Source organism: Gracilinanus agilis, chromosome 2 (assembly GCF_016433145.1).
Source record: "Gracilinanus agilis isolate LMUSP501 chromosome 2, AgileGrace, whole genome shotgun sequence".
Lineage (NCBI taxonomy): Eukaryota > Metazoa > Chordata > Mammalia > Didelphimorphia > Didelphidae > Gracilinanus > Gracilinanus agilis.
This window is the reverse complement of record NC_058131.1, coordinates 98,013,801-98,032,691: the sequence shown is the minus strand read 5'-3', so window position 1 is coordinate 98,032,691 and position 18,891 is coordinate 98,013,801. Positions and strand designations below refer to the sequence as shown.

Here is an 18,891-nt window from a genome sequence, read left to right as displayed (position 1 = left end):
ACTGTGCCACCTAGTTGCCACTAGGAATCATTTTCTAACCAAATCTCCCACACAATGAGGTATTACATCAGTTCTATTTCTCATTTCTCAACCTAAATGTAAACTTCTTAGAGACAAGAACTATGTCTTTTTTCTTCTATGTATCCCTAAAAGATACCTAGTATAGAGCTACGTATCTAACTGACTTTTAATAAACATTTGTTTAACTTAATTTAATCAAGTAAATATTTTTTGTCCACAGAGAGATCTCTCAAAATGATGCTTTGGAAGTAATAGAAGCTGATGTATTCTCCAACTTACCAAAATTACATGAAATGTAAGTAAGAAAAGGGGTATCCACTTCTTACTTTGAATAGTAGGGGCATTTTGCACACACTACTTGGTATGTACCAACTTTATCTCTTCCAGTAGCTCCCTCGAAACTTCACATATTCTCCTAAATTAAAGGATGGATCACGAGTATTCTAAGAGAAGCAAATAAAGGAGTTGGCAAATTGAGTTTTATCATGAATCAAAAGCTAAGAAAAACATTATTTCAAAGAATATTTGTCATTTCATATTAAGTACGAGCATGAAATATTTGCCTAAAGACCACCATTAAAATCATTGAAACTTGAATGTGAAGTTTGATTACTGAGGATAAAGTGTTAGAGAAATTCTATGAAGAACTTGATAGGATCTCCTGGATTAAATCAACATACATTTTCAATGCTTGATGACTTTAATTCAAGGGTAAAAAGAAGTCAGAATGGAAAGAAACACATTGTAAAATGAAATTTGAAAAGAAGGAAGAAGAGTCAAAGATTTGGAGGTTACAAAGAAGCCTTGTGTCTTTTTTTAAAAAATAAACATCTTCTTCTAGATAAAAAATCGTATTTACTGGCCTTGGAAATGGCCAAATAAAATTCCAAAAGAATAAAAAACAAACATATTAATTTTAATAGGCAGAAAAAGGCATTTCTGATGTGGGAATTTATCTATGAATCAGCTTTCTGTGTACATTTAGAACACTACCTTGTTTAAACTAAGACCAAAAATAGAAATGAATGAGAAAAATATATTCCTACAACTGAAATAACTCATTCTTAAACTATCTAATTGAATAAGTGACAATACAAAATAGAAAATGGACAATAGAAATGACATAACTACCAACTATAATAGTTTTGTGAAGACATATAACCAATGTAAATTAAGGGCCACAGCAACAAGAACAAAAGAGCACAGATAATGTGCTAATAAGCAATCATCTGACTTAGTTGCCAAACAGAGAAATGGCTGCCAACTACAATACCAGATTAGACTATAAAATAGTTTGTTACAACTTACAAAGAAGATTGATAGATGATTATGAACAGTATCATTGAATAAGACATAGAGAAGCAGTGGATGATCAAACCATTTTAAAAGAAAACTTGGCAAGACATCCAACTAAGCACAGTCTTCTCAAGGGCAGCTGAGGACAAAAATGAAACAAAAGAAAAATGGAAAAGATTTGTAAAAAACAATAGTGTAATAAACTTTTATTCATGAGCAGAAGGTATTTTTGTACTGGTCTTACTTCAATTCCAACAAACAGTCCTCAAAGTATTTAGTGGAGAAGTAGAGACAACAAAGATAAAAAAGTAGTTACAATGAAATGTATAGAAAGAGGCGATTGGTGCTGAAAGTGACACAATTTTGAAAGTGCTGAGGGACCAATATTAAAACTATTTGAAGGAAAAGAAGACATCAAAAGTGTTTGTGGGGAGCTCAGACTTCATTAATACTTTAAAAGGTGAGGACAAAGAAAACATCAGTATCTACCAACCTATATGCCTATTCTTTCCTTTATACAGAAAAAGCTTCATCTTAGAATAAATTCTGTGTATTGGTTCCAATACAGAAGAATGGTAAGGGCTAGAAAATGAAGGTAAAGTGATTTGCCCAGAGTCACACAACTAAGTAGTGCCTGAGGCCAAATATGAAATGAAGATTTCCATCTCCAAGCCAGACTCTCAATCCACTATCTATTTTCCACTTTAAATATTTCTTTTATATCACTTTTTACATGAAAATCTGTGAGTATTATGATTTTTTGCTTACTAATACCCATATGCTGAGTCACTCCAATTTGAATTCTTCTGAGAATGTCATTGTTCTATAATTTCAACCATGTGGAATCACCATGAGAATACTAGCAGAGATTTTGTTGTTACTGTTATTGTTATTTTATTAAAGAACAACAAAATCAGTTAAAATACTTATAAATTTCCCAAAATTCTGTCTAATCAACTCTTTCTCCTAGCCTATTCTAGGTTAACGTCATTATCTTCAGGGTCTATCCCAAATATATGTATTGATGAGCTAACTCAATGGGCTGTCCATCCAAATGAACATCACAATCTGAACAATGAGTATTCATCATTCACTTCAGTTTTCCTGTGTGAATTTTTAAGCCACCCTCTTGTAAGTGTACATAGTTATCATTGAAAGGCTTCTATAGTGTTCTGGGTATGGCTGCTTTCAGTGTGTCCTGATCCACGTATAGGAGCATCTGTTTTTCCCTTATGGATCAGTCCTGACCAAGACAGCAGGTTATAAAGGGAGAAACAATGGACTAGGAGTCAAGATCCTGTGATGTTTCCTTTTGTAATTGGCCTTTACCATTGTTCCTCTTATCTCCCTCTCCTTTTCCTTTCTCCAAACTCTTATGTTCCCTACTTTTCTCAGAAGGTTATAGTTTGTCCCTTCCTGCTAGTAGATGTAAGACTCTAGTAGTGAAGAGGAAACCTACAGAGAAATGGGAGCTGCCACCCTATCTGAGATTCAGTAGGCTTACCAGTTACAAGAGCCACTCTCTCATCTCCTCATTCAGTGCTGCCATCACCCTCAATTCCCACCCTAATATCATGCCTGTTGTGCTTGAAATGATTAATTGCCTGGTCTGGGGTTCTGTGCAGCCACAGGTAATTGCAACATAAAAACTAATGAAACAAGGAGAAAGTAATTAACAGAATATCAGTGTAAATATACATTGATCCAGTGAGTAGGGGATATGACAGTCATTTTCTTTGGGGCTTTGGACATGTTTCTCTCTGGGCTGATGATCAGGACAAAGACCAGGTTAACAAGGAAATAAAAGCTGCTGCTTTTTATGGTAATAGAGCAGCCTCAGTCCAAGGTGAGTAGAAATTATTGTCTAATGGAGGTTTGTTGAGAGATTTTATAGTTGAACAATTTCCAGATTTAAAAATAAAAGAGCCAAGACCTTTATCTCTCTGCTTTTCCCTCTGTCTCTTTTCATTCTCCTCATTCTTTCTTTTTTGTCTTCCTCTTCATTGCTCTCCTTTCCCTCTGTTCTCTCTTTCTCCTTTTTCTCTCGCTCTTATTTTCTCTCATCATCTCCTTTTCCTTTCCATCATGTCCTCCTTTTGCTGTTCTCATGGAGTGAAAATTCTCAGCAAAGCTGATGCTCTGCTTAGTCACTGTTAGATATTTCTCCCCCAGGTCTGTCTTCTATGACTTCTGTGGTTTGGGTAAGGTAGGGTAGTAAAAGCTACAATTATTTTCTTTTGTCTTCTTAGCACAGAGAAGGGACAAATCATAGTCTTTGCACAACCTGAGAGCAATACAATTCACAGATAAATGCTTAAGAAAGAATGAATGAGCCCTGCCTTATAGGGCTCATTCATTTCAGAAACAAAAAGTTTGCAACTTTCTAGGTCATCAGATAGGTTCAAAATTCTTAAAATAATATTAAAATGATGATGAGATATTTCCCTTCACTTCAATTTCCATTTCTCTTTTACAGAAGAATTGAAAAGGCCAATAACCTGGTGCTCATTGACCCTCAGGCCTTCTGGAATCTCCCAAGCCTCCGATACCTGTAAGACATTTTAAACTTATCCCCAATTCCCTCCCTACAACCAAGTCAGACCAGTCCTAGTCTAACAAGGACAGCAACAGCCAACCTTGGTAACCCCTGTATTCCACCCGGGTGGCCTACTTAGCTGTGGGTTTTATTTAAGCTCTGAGGTTTAATGAGTAATTCCCTCTAATATGATTTCCTTTTACTTTCACTTGAAACAACAGTCATCATAATGAATGCCATTTGCATTAATGGGACTGTCACATGCAGCTCCACAGGGATTCTGCTATAATTTGGTGTTAATGAGATGCATCTTGCAAGTCTTAGCCAGATAGATTCTAGTAGCTTTTAGCACTCAACCTTGACCCCAAGAATTCTTTCTGCCTTATTCTCTCTCTCTCTCTCCGTCTCTGTCTCTGTCTGTCTCTGTCTCTGTCTCTCTCTGTCTCTGTCTCTCTCCATATATGCACACATGTGCAAACATATTTTAATGCACCCACTGCAGGTGATTTTCTTTCCTTTTTTATAACCCTTAGCTTTTATCTTACAATCAATACTAGATAACAGTTCTAAGGCAAAAGAGCAATAAGGGCTAGACAAAGGGGTTTAAATGACTTGCCTAGGGTCAAATAGATAGTATCTTAGGTCAGATTTGAACCTAATCTAGTCCTGTCTCTAGACCTGGTCACAATACATTGAGCCACCTAGCTGCCCCCTGCATTTGATTTTCTCTAGTCCTGTATTGAAGGGCAGATGACAAAGAACACATTAAGCTTCCTTGCCCTCCTAATATTCCCCATAAACAACCAAAAATAATTCCACAGAACCAATGCTAAAAAACACAAAATCAGACATGAGTTGGAGTGAAGCTGAATAGCCAGGGACAACTATGAAAGATGGTTTATGACTTCCCAGGCCTTAGTCCCACTGCTGCATGCTTTAGGGGTAGGAACAGAGAAAACAGAGTGGAATCAACAACTGGCAACCTCACATTGTTTGCTGATCCCTGGAACTTGCATCCTAAAGATACCACTGAAATTTTCAGACAGGGGGCCCTGATAGCAGCTGTGTCTGCTACAGCTTAGGCTTCAAAGACCCTAGTTGACCCAAAACTGGAGATTGAAGATCTGGTCAACACAGAGACTATAGGCATCAAACCCCAAGGGCAGAAACTTAAGCCTTGCTGATAACAAATGAGGGACTTTGTAGGCCTAAAGAATGAGATTATATACCTGCTCTATTTTGGGCTTTCTCAGTAAGAGAGGAGGAGTGAGGAAGTAGTGCACACTGGTAAGTGTGGTTGCTAGGGAAGTGGGACCCTCAGTTCTGGTGTAGTATAGTCCCTGGCTGCTGACACAGGAGATGATGGACTGTCTCTTTGTAGATGCAGTGGCAGAACTGCTCATGAACTCTGATTGGAGAATCTGAAATCAATCACAGACTCCAGTATGAGTGGGAGAGGAGGAGAACATCTGACCCTTGACTATATAAAACTAGAATAACTAGTTAAGACCAGGAAAAAAATACAAATACAAAAATAAATCCTGACATCTGAGGTAAAAACTAGGAACTATAAGAGTCCAAAAAATTCAATAATTAAGTCTATTAGCCTAGCTGCTAAAATTTAAATTTTAAAATTTAAATAACTAAAAATGAGCAAAAAAAAAAAAGAAAGAACCTAACAACTGATAGCTATTATGGGGTCAGAGTAGAACTCAAGGCAAATGTAGAGGACAGTAAAGTACAAGCTCAAAAATAATTTGTAGAAGAGTTTTTAAAAGACCTCCAAAACCATGTGAGAAATGTTGAGCAAAAATTAGGGAAAAAATAATAAAAGCAATGCAAGAAAATCAAGAAAATTGTGAAAGATCACCCAAGTGGAAAAAGAGAACCAGAAACTCCCAGAAGAAAATAATGTATTAAGAACTAGATCTAGACAAGGGGAAGCTAACAATTTCCTAAGACAACAAGAAATAATAAATAAAGCAAAATTAAAAGAATGAAATAATAAAAGAGAATATGAAACATCTTATCACAGAAATAACTGATCTGGAAAATAGATCAAGGAAATCTTGACAATATAAGAATAATCAGACTTTCAGAAAGTTATGATCAAAAAAAGAGTCTAGACACCATATTTTCAAGAAATCAACAAATAAAATTGTCCAGAAATTCTAGAATCAGAGAACAAAAAACAAATCTAAAGAATCTACCAATCACGACTTCAAAGAGACCCAAAGATGAAAGTACTAAGTTCCATACTCCCAAGGTAAGGAAAAAAGACTATAAGCAATAAGAAAAAAAACAATTTAAATACTATGGAGCTACAGTGAGAATAACTCAAGACTTAGCAGTCACAAAATTAAAGGAAAGTAGGGCACAGAAAATAGAATTTTTAGAGCAAAGGAACTGGGCTTACACCCAAGAATAACATATCCATCAAAGATGAGAATAATTATAAAAGGTAAAAAAAAATTTTATAAACTAAAGGAGCTTTGACAATTACTGGGTGTGGGGGGAAGGGAACCCAGAACTCAGCAGAAAATGTGATCTATATGAAACATAATAAACTAATGAAAAACTAATCATAAGAAACCCCAAATGTCAAACTGTTTGATTCCTATATGGAAAAATATCATGTATGGCCACTGGGAATGGTATCATTGTATGGGTATAAGTATGGAAGACTTGAGGTCAGGGGGAATGTAATAGAATGAGCCAAAATGGTAGTAGAATAACCCAGAAGGAGATAGGGTGGAATGGCTATCTCATATGAAAGAGAAATGAATAGAGGAACTTCCATGGAGAATGGGGAAGAGGGTTGATAACACTATAACCCTATTTTCATCAGACCTCAGATAAAGAAGAACAATATATACAATTAGGATAAAATTTTTCTTAACATACATGGAAACAGGAAGGAAGGGAAATGGGATAAGAGAACAACTGAGAATCACCTTGGGGACTGAGGGAAATAGAAAATGAAGGGTGAGTTAAGACAAAAGAGGGCAGGTGGATAAGTAAAGGGAGGGAAATAAGGAATACCTTGAGGGAAGTACATATCAAGAGGTATGGGCATAAGGTGAAGGGATAAAGGGGGGACTCAGAACAAAGTAGGGGAGGAATTTTTAGAATCAAACTCATATCAAGAAGGAGGGCATAGATGGGGGATAAGGAAGGGATTTTTTGAAAGATGGATCTAATCAGAATTAAAATGTAAGGGGGAAGAGACAAGGGAAGGACCTTTGGAAAGATGGACCAAATTGGAACTAGGAGAGCAAAGGGAGATGATAAGGGAGAATTTGGGGGAAGGGGTGTGAATTGAGCAAATATTAGGCAGAGGAAATTGGACATCTGAGAAACAATATGGTAAAAAGAAATGAAGAAGGGGACAGACGTTAAGGAGAAATGGAGTAGATAGAAATGCACAGCTACTCACTATGATATTAAGGGTAAATGGTATGACTTCGCCCACAGGAAGAAAATGGATAGCAGAAAGGATAAAAATCCAGGATCTGACAATGTGTTGTTTATAAGAAACACACTGAAAATGAGAGACACACATGCAGTGCAGGTGAAGAGATGGAGCATTATATACTATGTCTCAGATGAACTAGAGAAATACAGGTAGTAGTCATGAACTCTGATAGAATTGGGTCTAAAATGGACATAATTTGAAGGGATGAAAAGGGTAATTATATTGTTTGGGTGAACTGGGGGAGATTACCATGGATAATGTAGCATTATCAATATTGAACTTGTATGCACCAGGAATTATAGCATCCAGATTTTTAAAGGAAAAACTAAATGAGATACAGATGGAAATAGATAACAAAATAATAATGGTGTGAGGCTTTAATTTTTCCCTCTCAAAACTAGACAAATCTAACCAAAAAATAAATAAGAAATAAGTTAAGGAGATTGATAAAACTGTAGATAAGAAAATATGATAGATATCTGGAGAGCCCTAATAGTACATCTAAGCCTGAGCACATATATAATCCAAAAAATAGTTTCTGGTGGGACAATGGTTTAGAGAGCATAAATATTCTGCAAAAGTCTTATTTTAACACCCCTCATACTACAGAGATAATTCTCCATTCCTAAGGTGTTGTGGCATGAGAAAGAGAGTTCCATTGGGTATAACCAAACTGGAAATATTTGGTTTTAGAAAGAGTATGGTTCTATGGTTCTAGCAATAGATGGTGTCTACTGCTTAAGAACCTAAGTAAATATGGCACTATAAATGTATATTAACTGAGAACCAGATGGGTTATGTTAAAAACAATTAAATGCTGAAAGGAACTTAGAAAAACACACCTAATATTATATTGTTGGGGCAGCTATGAATTGGTTTTTAGAAAACAAAGTTGAAATATACTTTAAGAACTATAAAGTTGTTCACACTCATTGATGTAGGGATTCCATTACTAGGTTTAGGTCCTAAGGGCATTATTGAGAGGATAAAACCTGCGTACGTATAAAAATATTCATGAAAGTTTTGCTTATAATGACAAAATAACTGGAAATAACACAAACACAGTAATTGGAATAAATGGCTAAATAGATTGGGATATCTGAATGTAATGGATTTTATTATGTTTTGAGAAATGACAAATATTTGCAATATGAAGAAAATAAGTGAAATATATGAAGAGATGAAAAGAGAAGAAAGGAAAATAATAATAATGCATACTATGATTACATTTTTAAAAATAGCCACAAAATCAAAAGAAAAAGTATCCAAGTAAAATAAATCTAAAGGGAATTCAAAAGCATAGGAGGTTTATATTAGCACACATATATAATGTAATATAAAATATTACATATTTTAAACAAAGTGGAGTTTTTACTTTTGCAATGAGAAAATTAAGACATTAAAACCCAGGCTGTCAGGCTGTCTTTAAAGACCTGAGAGTTCCATAATGGAATGAAGTCGGGGTTTTGAAAAAGAGTGGGTAGTTTGACCAAGCTGGAGGGAAGGAGGATAATGGTGACATCCCTGTCCTCATTACACTTTGCACATTTCTTGGTGGTGGTTACTGAATATATAATTTTTAATTGAATAAATACATTTTGGAAATTAAAAAAATTAAATAGCCCTGTATTTAAGGAAGGAGATGTATTTATATGTGTCCCACTCTGACCCCGTTCTCATCAACAAAATCATTGTGCTTCCTTTCCCATCAAACTGCTTGCTCATTAGGTAAGAACACATTGTGGCACATTTATCCAGCTCTCAAGCCTCTGTCCTCCAAAACTGTAGTGTGTAAACATGAACATAAACACTGGACCAAAACCAAACTAAGCTCTCAAAACTAGGTCTAAGGGCATAAATCATAAAACAGAATTCATTCCTTGCTTTAATTAGTATTAAGTATTAGTATTAAGAACCTACTAGAGGTAGTGAATCATAGGAGACATATGAGCAGAAACAAGGTTAGCTAAGTTATAACCCTAATATCTAGTAGGGAGAGAAGAAAAGGAAATAAATAAACCATATCCTCTTATCAAAAACATGGTGTACATGTCCAGGATACATTTCAAATTCAATATATAAAAAAATTTGTTGTATTTTTCCTAAAACTCTATATTCCTACTCTAAACTTTCAAATTTCTCATAAAGACACAATTATTCTTTCAACCAACTAGAGTCACTACCTTAGAATCATCACTGGAGTATTTGTTCCAACATAATCACTTCCTTCCTTCCTTCCTTCCTTCCTTCCTTCCTTCCTTCCTTCCTTCCTTCCTTCCTTCCTTCATTATTTTCCTTCATTTTGACTGCCAATAGATTATAAATTCCTTGAGAAAAGATGCTGTCTAATTTTTGTATTTTTTTCCTGGTGCTTAATGCAGTGGCTAAAACAAAGTAGGAGAGGCATTTTGATTACGGGTCTGATATAATGCATGATATTACATTCCAATGTAATCTTCATGAGGTCAGGGGCTTGCTTTTTTGCTTTCATGTGTATAACTAGTGATTAGCATAGTGTATATTTAATAAGTATTTTATTATATATCGGTATTATTCCTAAACACATTTGAAAGGTGTTAAATTAAATACATGGGATGCAGAAGATAATGGGGAAGAAGTAGTTACCAATAGGGGAAACAGGAAAGTATCATGAAAGAAGTCATGTTTTATAACAAATTTTAGAATTAAAAAAAAAAAACCTTAGAGATCATCAGGTCTAAGTTCCAATTAATTTTATTTGTTTTAAGGGCAGTTAGGTGGCACAGTACATAGAATTCTACCCTGAAGTAAAGGATTGATTTTTCTGAATTCAGATCCTAGACAAGTAACTTCAGTCTGCTTGCTTTTAACTTTTCTCTTTATTTTAAATGAAGAAAATGGAGACAAAGAGGTATTGTGACTCACTCTAGGACTTCTGACTACAAATCCATTATTCAGTCATTAAATGCTAGTTGAGAATTCAACAGATGCAAAGATGTAATGGGATAAGAAGACTGAATTAAAAAGATAAATTTTTCAGTGATATGTAAATATATTGAGGAGGTAAATGACTAAAAACAAGAATAGTAAGGTACCACTGAAAACTAAGAGCCAGAGAGAGAATCTTTGATATTCCTTTGTCTTAATGTAGTTTTTCACATTTATATGAGACATCTTAGCACCCATAGGGTCAATGCCTATATTGAGTTTTCACTGTCACCATTTATTTATTATTGCTATTTTTTTCAATTAACAAAAATCCATTTTCTTTCCCTCCCACCTTCCAACCACCAGTGAGGAAAACAAAGAAAGCAAACAAATTCTTTATAACAAATATTTATAGTTGAGTAAAACACATTCCCAGAAGGCCACGTACCCAAAAAAATATGCCTCAATATGTACCCTTAGTCCATCACTTCTCTGAGTAGCATGTATCTTCATGGTGGAATCAAGGTGGTCACTGCATTAGAGTTCTAACATCTTTAAAAGTTGTCTATATAATGTTATTTTTACTTGTGTAATCATTATCCTGTTTCTGCTCACTTTACTCTGTATTAGTTCATGTGAGTCTTTGGTTTCTCTGAAATGATCCCATTCATCATTTCTATTTTTTATTTTTAAATTTATTTTCTTATAGGTTTGTTTGTTACATTGAAATTCCCAAATATATCCCTCCTTTTCCCTTTTTCCTACACCTCCAGAGAAAGAACTACATGACCATTTATTGTTTCCTATATCACAATAGTATCCTATTGCATTCACATACCATAATTTGTTCAGCCATTCCCAAATGATGCATTGATTAGTTTCCAGTTACTTACCACTATAAAAAGAGCTGCTATAAATATTTTTGTACATTGGGATTATTTCCTCTTCCTTTGATCTCTTTGTTATATAGGCTTAGTAGTGATTTAACTGGTTCAAAGTCACCACTATTGTTTCCCAAATTTTTACTGGATTCCCTATTACTCAGAACTTATTTAGTATTATGGTCCATAGAGTTCTCTCTTTTCTACTCACTTTGTTCTGTTCTCTGGTATCAGTAGTCCAATAATTTTAGATGTTTTAAAAAAATGTTTGCTAAAATGCATTTAGATGAAAGCATGCTGGAAAGTGAGCAAAAACAGATAGAAAAGGTAAAAGTGAAAGTTTCAAGTGTTAAAAGGTTTTTATGATTTAATCTTGGTCCTATATACAAACCAATGGAAGTTAGACCTATGTTTTTTTACTTCCTGCCTAAATCCTTATCTAGTCATTGCCTTGATATTAACTTCATTACAATTATCCTAGCTATGGATTAAACAAACTAAGCAAGATCAATCTTACAGGGCTTCAGTTGAAAAAGGGTTATCTGAGTTCTACCATCAGTTGATTCCTAGCTTTGGCTGTTAGCCCTGAGATACTGTTATCCATCTGGGGATTGGAATAAGCAGATTCTTCACATTCTCCTTTAACATTAGCTGCATTGAAGTTTGACCTTTTGGGTTCACTATCACATCTTGGTGTCCCATTAGGACTCAACATGGCTGCCAAATATTTTCTTACAGCTACTATATCTCAGTCCTCCAGAATCTTCTGCTCCAGCTGTAAATTAGGTGTATAAAAGCCTAGATAGTTATCTTTTTGTTGAAATTTCCCAAGTTGGGAACTATGGCATTTCTGACCCTAGACGGCTGATTCAAGGATATAGAAAGGTCCCCTCTACTCCTGGGAGATAAAGAATCTTCTTTGAGTCCTAAAACTCCATCAAATTTCTAATTTTATGCCACCTCAGTCTTACTCTCAACTAGCTTATTCATTCATTCACTATGCATTTATTAATAGGATATTATGTACTAGGAACTATTCTAGATACTAGGGACAAAGACAAAGTATAGAACTTTGATTTGGATAAATAAATATAAACTTAAAAAAAGTAATTTTAGGAATGGAATCTAGTTGCTAAACTGGAAGGGTCAAGATAGGCTTATTAATAGCTTCTGGAAAATGTACTCTCACAGTTTAACTTGTATTGTCTTGTGGATCCATCTCAAACAAATTCTATTAGCTAGCCATTCCTTAATTGCTCTCTTTTAATAGTCAAATCAACTAATTAACAAAATCTATTAAGTGCCTTCTTTGTGCTAGATACTGGGTGTACAGAGATAAAGATGCAACAATATCCCTCCTCAAGGAACTTACAAGTTTATGGGGAAGAAAGCATGTTTTTGATTAGGTATATTCAAAATATAATTGAAGAAGGGGAAACTATGTGGCTCAGTTGATTTAGAGCCAGGCATAGAGATCCTGGTTTCAGATCTGACTCCAACACTTCCTTGTTGTATTACCCTGGGCAAGTCACTTAATCCCAATTGCTTAGACCTTACCATTCTACCATTTTTTTGCCTTGGAACCTATGCTTAGTATGTATTCTAAGGTGGTAGGTAAGGGTGTGTGTGTGTGTGTGTGTGTGTGTGTGTGTGTGTGTGTGTGTGTGTACAAATAAGCTAAGTAGTTTGTTGAGGGAGGACTCTAACAGCTGGGGATCAGGAAAGTATTAATGGAGGTGTACTTGAGCTGAGTCTTCAAGGAAACCAGGGATTCTAAGAGATTAAAGATGAGCACTCCAAGATAGTAGGCTACAAAGGCAATGGAAAGGAGATGGGGAAACGAGAATTGTGTATGAGGAACAGCAAGCAGGCCATTGTGGCTGGACCATAGAAAGCATGAAAGGAAGGAATGTTTAGGAAGATGAGAAAGGTTAGTGATGTAGCATGTAAAGAGTTCTATATGCCAAAGAGAGGTGTTTATGTCAAATGCTAAAGGTAATGGGAAGCCACTGGAGTTTATTGATTAGAAGGATGACATGGTCAGACCTGCACTTTAGGAAAATCTCTTTAACAGCTGGCTATCTGGACAGTATATTGGAGGGAAAGGGATGGTGTGAGGAGAAAAATTAGGATGCCATTATGATAGTCCAGAAGAGAGAAGATGAGTACCTTAATTGGATGGTAGCTGTGTAGCTGGAAAGCAGGGGGCAGAGACAGGAAAAATTAGGGGCATACAAAAAGTGACAAGATCTGGTAACTGAATGGCTATGTAGAGTGAGTGAGAATGAGATGTCAAAAATGTTAAGTTTTCAAACCTAAGGTAACTAAGGATAAGGAAGAAATCACTTCAGCTACCCTAAATAAGCCTTGGGCCCCCATGACCTGTATCCATATGTTTCTCATAGCATGAAGCTTGCTTTTCCCCAGCTTCCCAATTATTAAATTGGCATGTACCACAAGGCCAATAGAAACTGAATAACTTTCTTTTCTCGTAGCTTTATGGTGGTGATAATGAGTAATTGTCTTTGCCTGGGTTCCTTTCTCCCAGGGACAAATGCCAAAAAATACATTTTGCTGTGATCACAAATAAAAATTTTCATAAGCAAACAATACTATCAACACTTTATCATCCTCCACACTATCATACCACCTTGTCGCCACCAATAACTTTCACAAAAACTCTTTAGGAGGGTAGTATAGTAGGCCCAGTAAGAGGAAACATAGGACTTAAATATGTTTGTGGCAAAAGAAGTTGAAAAGCTGAGACAGTTTCCAGAAACATTGAAAAGAAAATTCAATTCATTTTAAGTCAATAAAAGTCAATGTGAAAGGAGTTAAACTTAAGTCTTGAGGATAAGAAGAGAAACAACTATAATTAATTGCACTAACTAGTTGATTGATTAAGAAAAGAAAGTATCTCAGAACCTGCTATCACAGATCTGCCTCTGGTGCTGGAGAAGGAAGTGCTGGAATGATGACTAGGTACCTTTGAGTTCTTCAGGGGGATAAGAATTTGGGGGCTCTTCTAAACAGTTGTGACCAGTCCCTGAGTCCCATACCTTTATCTGGACTCTGCCCAAATAAATGAGAAAAGAAAGTATCTCTTAAAGATAGCCAAAGGAGAACATGGTAGTCCTGGGGCTTAAGAGACCATAATAAATCATCTTATAAGTGCTACAGGAGGATACACAGGGGCAACCTCAGCCATTCCAATGGAGATAGGGACAATAGCTAAGTTCATGACAAGGTTACCTTGCAATAGTGAAGTGAGAGAGTAAAAGTGAAGGGGGAGATGGAAGATGAGATGGAAAGGGAAAGAAATCTTTGCAAAGTTGTTCTTGCAATAGAAGAGTGCCTGATTTTAAGCTATTAAATTATTGGGGAAAATATGAAGAGCCATCAACATTGAAAAAAGACTCACATCTTCCTCTTACCCTTAGGGAATCTGGAGAGGAACAAATTGAAGCAATAGTGCTGAAAACATGGTTGAGCCTCTAGAGAAGTATTAAAATTGAGGGAAAGAACTTTGATAAAGTAGGGATAAAGTAGTCAGTTTAACTCTGGACAAATCTAGCAGAATGTTGCAGTTGATGGAGTTTGGAGTTTCTTTGGTGTGTTCAACCTCCTCTTTCTATGCCCTTCCCACTACCCATTCTTATGGTGCTCTCTGCTATTGTGTAGAATAATTATATAACAAATATCATTACAGGTACTCTCTTTTATTCTACTAAACTCAGACTTTATTAATGGTCATGGTCATTACATCTCCCAAGGACATTTATGTAAGTCTCATAACTGCCAACTATAGCTCCAGAAATAAGGTGATAAGTATCCCCTAACCCCCTAAACGCTCCCTAGGCTCCTCCCCATGTCTTGGTGTTTCCCAATGCCAGAGACACCTACTGCAGTCATTTGAAATATTTTCAAGGTTGCAAAGTCTGATGTTTAAATAGCATATGTAAGCTCCTAAATTTGAGAAACAATTCTAGAAATGATAGCCAATTAAACTTTAATCTCCTCTTGCTCTATCCCTGCAGAAGTCCTAAGTATCATTAGCCTCATATAATCAACAGCTAAGATTTCATAAGTCCATTCTTTTGGGATGATGTATTTCTTCCTTAGAGACAAAGAAAAACACAAAGGGGTCAAGGCAGAAGGTCAGTAAGAGAGGACTGGGTTTTTGAAATGCAAAATAAATGTTTATGACCCCAGTCCAGAACAGGAAATTACAGGATTTAAGGGCAAGGCAATATTTTATTTCAGTCTCCTAATTGGGGTGCACTTCTTTTACTCATAAATGTTGTGGCAGAGTCCTCATCTCTGATTCCATTTCATGCCAATCATTTGATAGCATAGAACTAAAGTAAGCCAGAAATCAGGGCTGTTCATCTACACATTCCAGAGATGACTGAGAAACCTGAAGTGCTTTTTCAAAACTCATGAATAAAGAAATGCAACTAACATAAGGAACAAACATAAAAGGGTTCATCTGGGTGGGATTAAAAAAATATTGTGTTTGCAGGTAACATTTCCTTCTTTACTGCTCTGCCTTCCTCCAACAGACCTTTTGTGCAGAAAAGATTATCTATTGATCTGTAAATAAGGTTCACACAATATTCTTTTGCTTTTGCATCCCATAGCTGTAATTCACAGCCAGCTGGATCTTGCTCTTCTCCACTCAATAGATAGTAGCTGCACTGTAGCAGCCTTTTTGCAGATACAACCTAAATATCTCCACCCCACCAACAACTAGCTTCCAGTCCAGATGGCAGCTTTGAGACCTCCCAGCACCATGCATTTTTTTGATAATGGCAATAATTCTATTTTATTTGACCAATGGCTCTGTGGGGGCTTGCTCTATATGTATGTATGTGTATATATGTGTGTGTTGAGAGAGGAACACACTCCTCTTGCACTGAAGAACCTAGTTAAAAATTTCCTCCCATTCCTCACTATTACATTCTGCCTAGGGCCTGCTTATTTGGTTCAGGGGTCACAATGAACCCCCAGAGCTTTCCTAACTAGAAAAAATAGAGCTGAATGATTGGCAAGGGGTGGGGAAGGAGTTCTACTCTATTTTTTCCTATTGGTTAAATTCATGAAGTCATTTCACATTCTTCATTTTGCACTCATAATTATTTGTTTATGCCAGAGTCAGACAGTTAAGCAGTCATGCATTCATTTATGTTTCACAATTCATTCATTGTCAACCAGCCACTTAAGCACACTTGGAGGTAAACCTCCTAAAGACCTGAATCTGCCTCCAAACTAGCCAAAAATTAATGTGAGCAAAAAGATTATAATGGTCTGATTAAATCTTTAGGATACTTCATAAATAGGTTTCTCTATGTTTCTTTTCAATCCCAGTTATGTACACAAATAAAATATTATAACTAAATGAGATCTTAGAAGCAATCACCAAGTGATCTAACTAGATGGGGATCAATAGATTCTAGTCCTGTTGCTTATTTTTACATTAGAAAAACTGAGTCCCAGTTGGAGAATTGGCTCAGCTACAGTTCTTCAAGTTCCTAGAGAGGAAGAAGAGAGCAATCTAGATTTGAACAGCTTCCCCCACCCCAAACTCTTTGAAATACCTCAAATTCATGAAAAGCCTGTGAAATAGGTGGTGAAATTGTAAAAGTCTCAATTTTACAGATGGAAAACTTGAGAAATAAAGTTAAATGGCATAAAGTCATGTAGTAGCTCTACAAATGGGACCTTCAGCCATTGTCATTGGTAAACTGGATTCCTAAACCTGAAGTCCATCTTACCTCAACTGAAACACATCTTATAATAGAGTCATTTTTCCTGTGCTCCTCTCAACAAACTACTATTCTCTTAACTTTTCCATTTCTTTTGGCCACTATTCTTTCAGTCACCCAAACTCCCATAAATCTATTTTATTCCTGAATCATCCCACCCTCCCATATCCATTCTATTGATTGCTAAATTCTGTCAATTATCTATGTCTGGAGACAGAATCATGTCTGTTCCCTGCTCATCCCTCTTACTCTTTTCAACAAAATATTCTCCGTTTAAATTTTATTCATTTTTAATATTTTCTTTTTTAAATTTCGTGTTCCAAATTCTCTCCCTTCATCTCACCCCTTCCATACCCATTGAGAAGGCAAATAATACAATATCAATTATAAGATGAAATCATAAAAACTATATTTCAATATGAGCCATATCATGTTTTTACATATATCATGAGAAAATTAGACTTCAGTTTGCACTCAGAGTTCATCAGTTCTCTCTCTAGAGGTAGATAATATTTTTTCATCATGAGTCCTTTGGAGATTTCTTGGATCACTATATTGATGAGAATAGTCTTTCATAGTTCATCAACATTACAACATTGATATTACTGTGCACAGTGATCTCCTTATTCTTCTTACTTCACTTTGCATCAATTCATATACATCTTGACAAATTTTGTTTTGTTTTTCCTGAAACCACCCCACTTATAATTTCTTATAGTACAGTAGTACTGTTATATAAAACTGTTATGTGGGATCTAGGAGCTAGGATTAATTGTAGGTGTTGAATCCTAAGTAGGATACCTAGGTAGAACAGTGAACCCAGAAGGATCACCCACTACAGTAGATGTTACTAGAATATAATGAATTTGCTTATACCAAACTCCATATGCTACCATCAAAGCAAGGAATCTGCTAATAGATGTGTTCAGCTAACTCTGCCCAACTGAAGCCCTGTGCCTTGGTTAATGCTTATGGCTGACTGCAGATTACTGACTGATCTTGAAGGATATAATAAGCTTTTCCCTTAAGATGTCCCAGGAAATAACACACTAGAGCCCACTAGGTCTTTGATGGAGCTCAAGTCAGTTGTAAGTTCAAAGATGATTTAATATCTAATAGACTTAAGGAGGAGGAGTAGGATAATGGCTAGAAAAGTGGAAATAGGAAGTCCTTAACTGTATTAAGCTGATTATATTATTGATGAATCTTCTCATATATTGTTGATCAAGGTTTGGTTCTTAACAGCCTGGTTGGGCCAGACAGACCCAACCTGAAGTCAAGGTTATCCTGCTGAATGATATATTGTTGGTCTTCTTGGTCAATGTAATTCAGAAACAGGGATTGATGAAATAGATTTGTAGTTGGTTTCTTGTTGATGATTGAATAGAGCACACCTCGGCCTATCCAAACCACCCTTCACCCAACGAAAATATCTCATCGCTGAGATCCAGATGGCTTCAAATCCCTGGCTTTTATAGCCAAGCCTAACTGCGCTGGCTCCTGCCAGGCTCCTGCCAAGCTCAGTCCATTCCACAATCTAAGCAGGTAACTGTCCATCATCTTGACTCCAACATGGTTGTCAAATATATTCTTACAGTACTTAGTCAAAGTTATATGCCACAACTCGTTCAGCCATTCCCCAAATGACAAACAACCCTTCAATTCCAAGTCTTTGCAATCACAAAAAAAAGTTTCTCTAAGTATTTTTGTATGTATAGATCCTTTTCATTTTTCTTTGATCTCTTTGGGATATAGACATAGTGATGGTATTTCTGGATCAAAGGATATTGAGTTTTATAGCCCTTTGGGCAGAGTTACAAATTGTTCTCCAGAATGCTTGAACCCCTTCACTACTCCACCAATAATTCATTAATGTACTTATATTCCCTCATCCCATGCATAATTTGTCATTTCTGATAGGTGTAAAGTGGTAGATTGGAGATGTTTTAATTTCTCTTTCTTGAACAAATAACATTTTAGTAAATTTAGAGCATTTTCCCATGGGATTAT

The 18,891-nt window shown here is 35.9% G+C and overlaps 1 protein-coding gene across 1 annotated transcript in view; it reads left to right on the top strand.

Annotated features, from left to right (window-relative positions):
• FSHR (follicle stimulating hormone receptor) overlaps window positions 1-18,891 on the top strand; it is a 291,199-nt gene that overhangs the window by 171,770 nt on the left and 100,538 nt on the right. Inside the window, exons 3-4 of the mRNA XM_044659472.1 lie at window positions 242-316; window positions 3,794-3,868. Coding sequence (XP_044515407.1) covers window positions 242-316; window positions 3,794-3,868 — 150 coding nt within the window. The remainder of the gene's footprint in view (window positions 1-241; window positions 317-3,793; window positions 3,869-18,891) is intronic.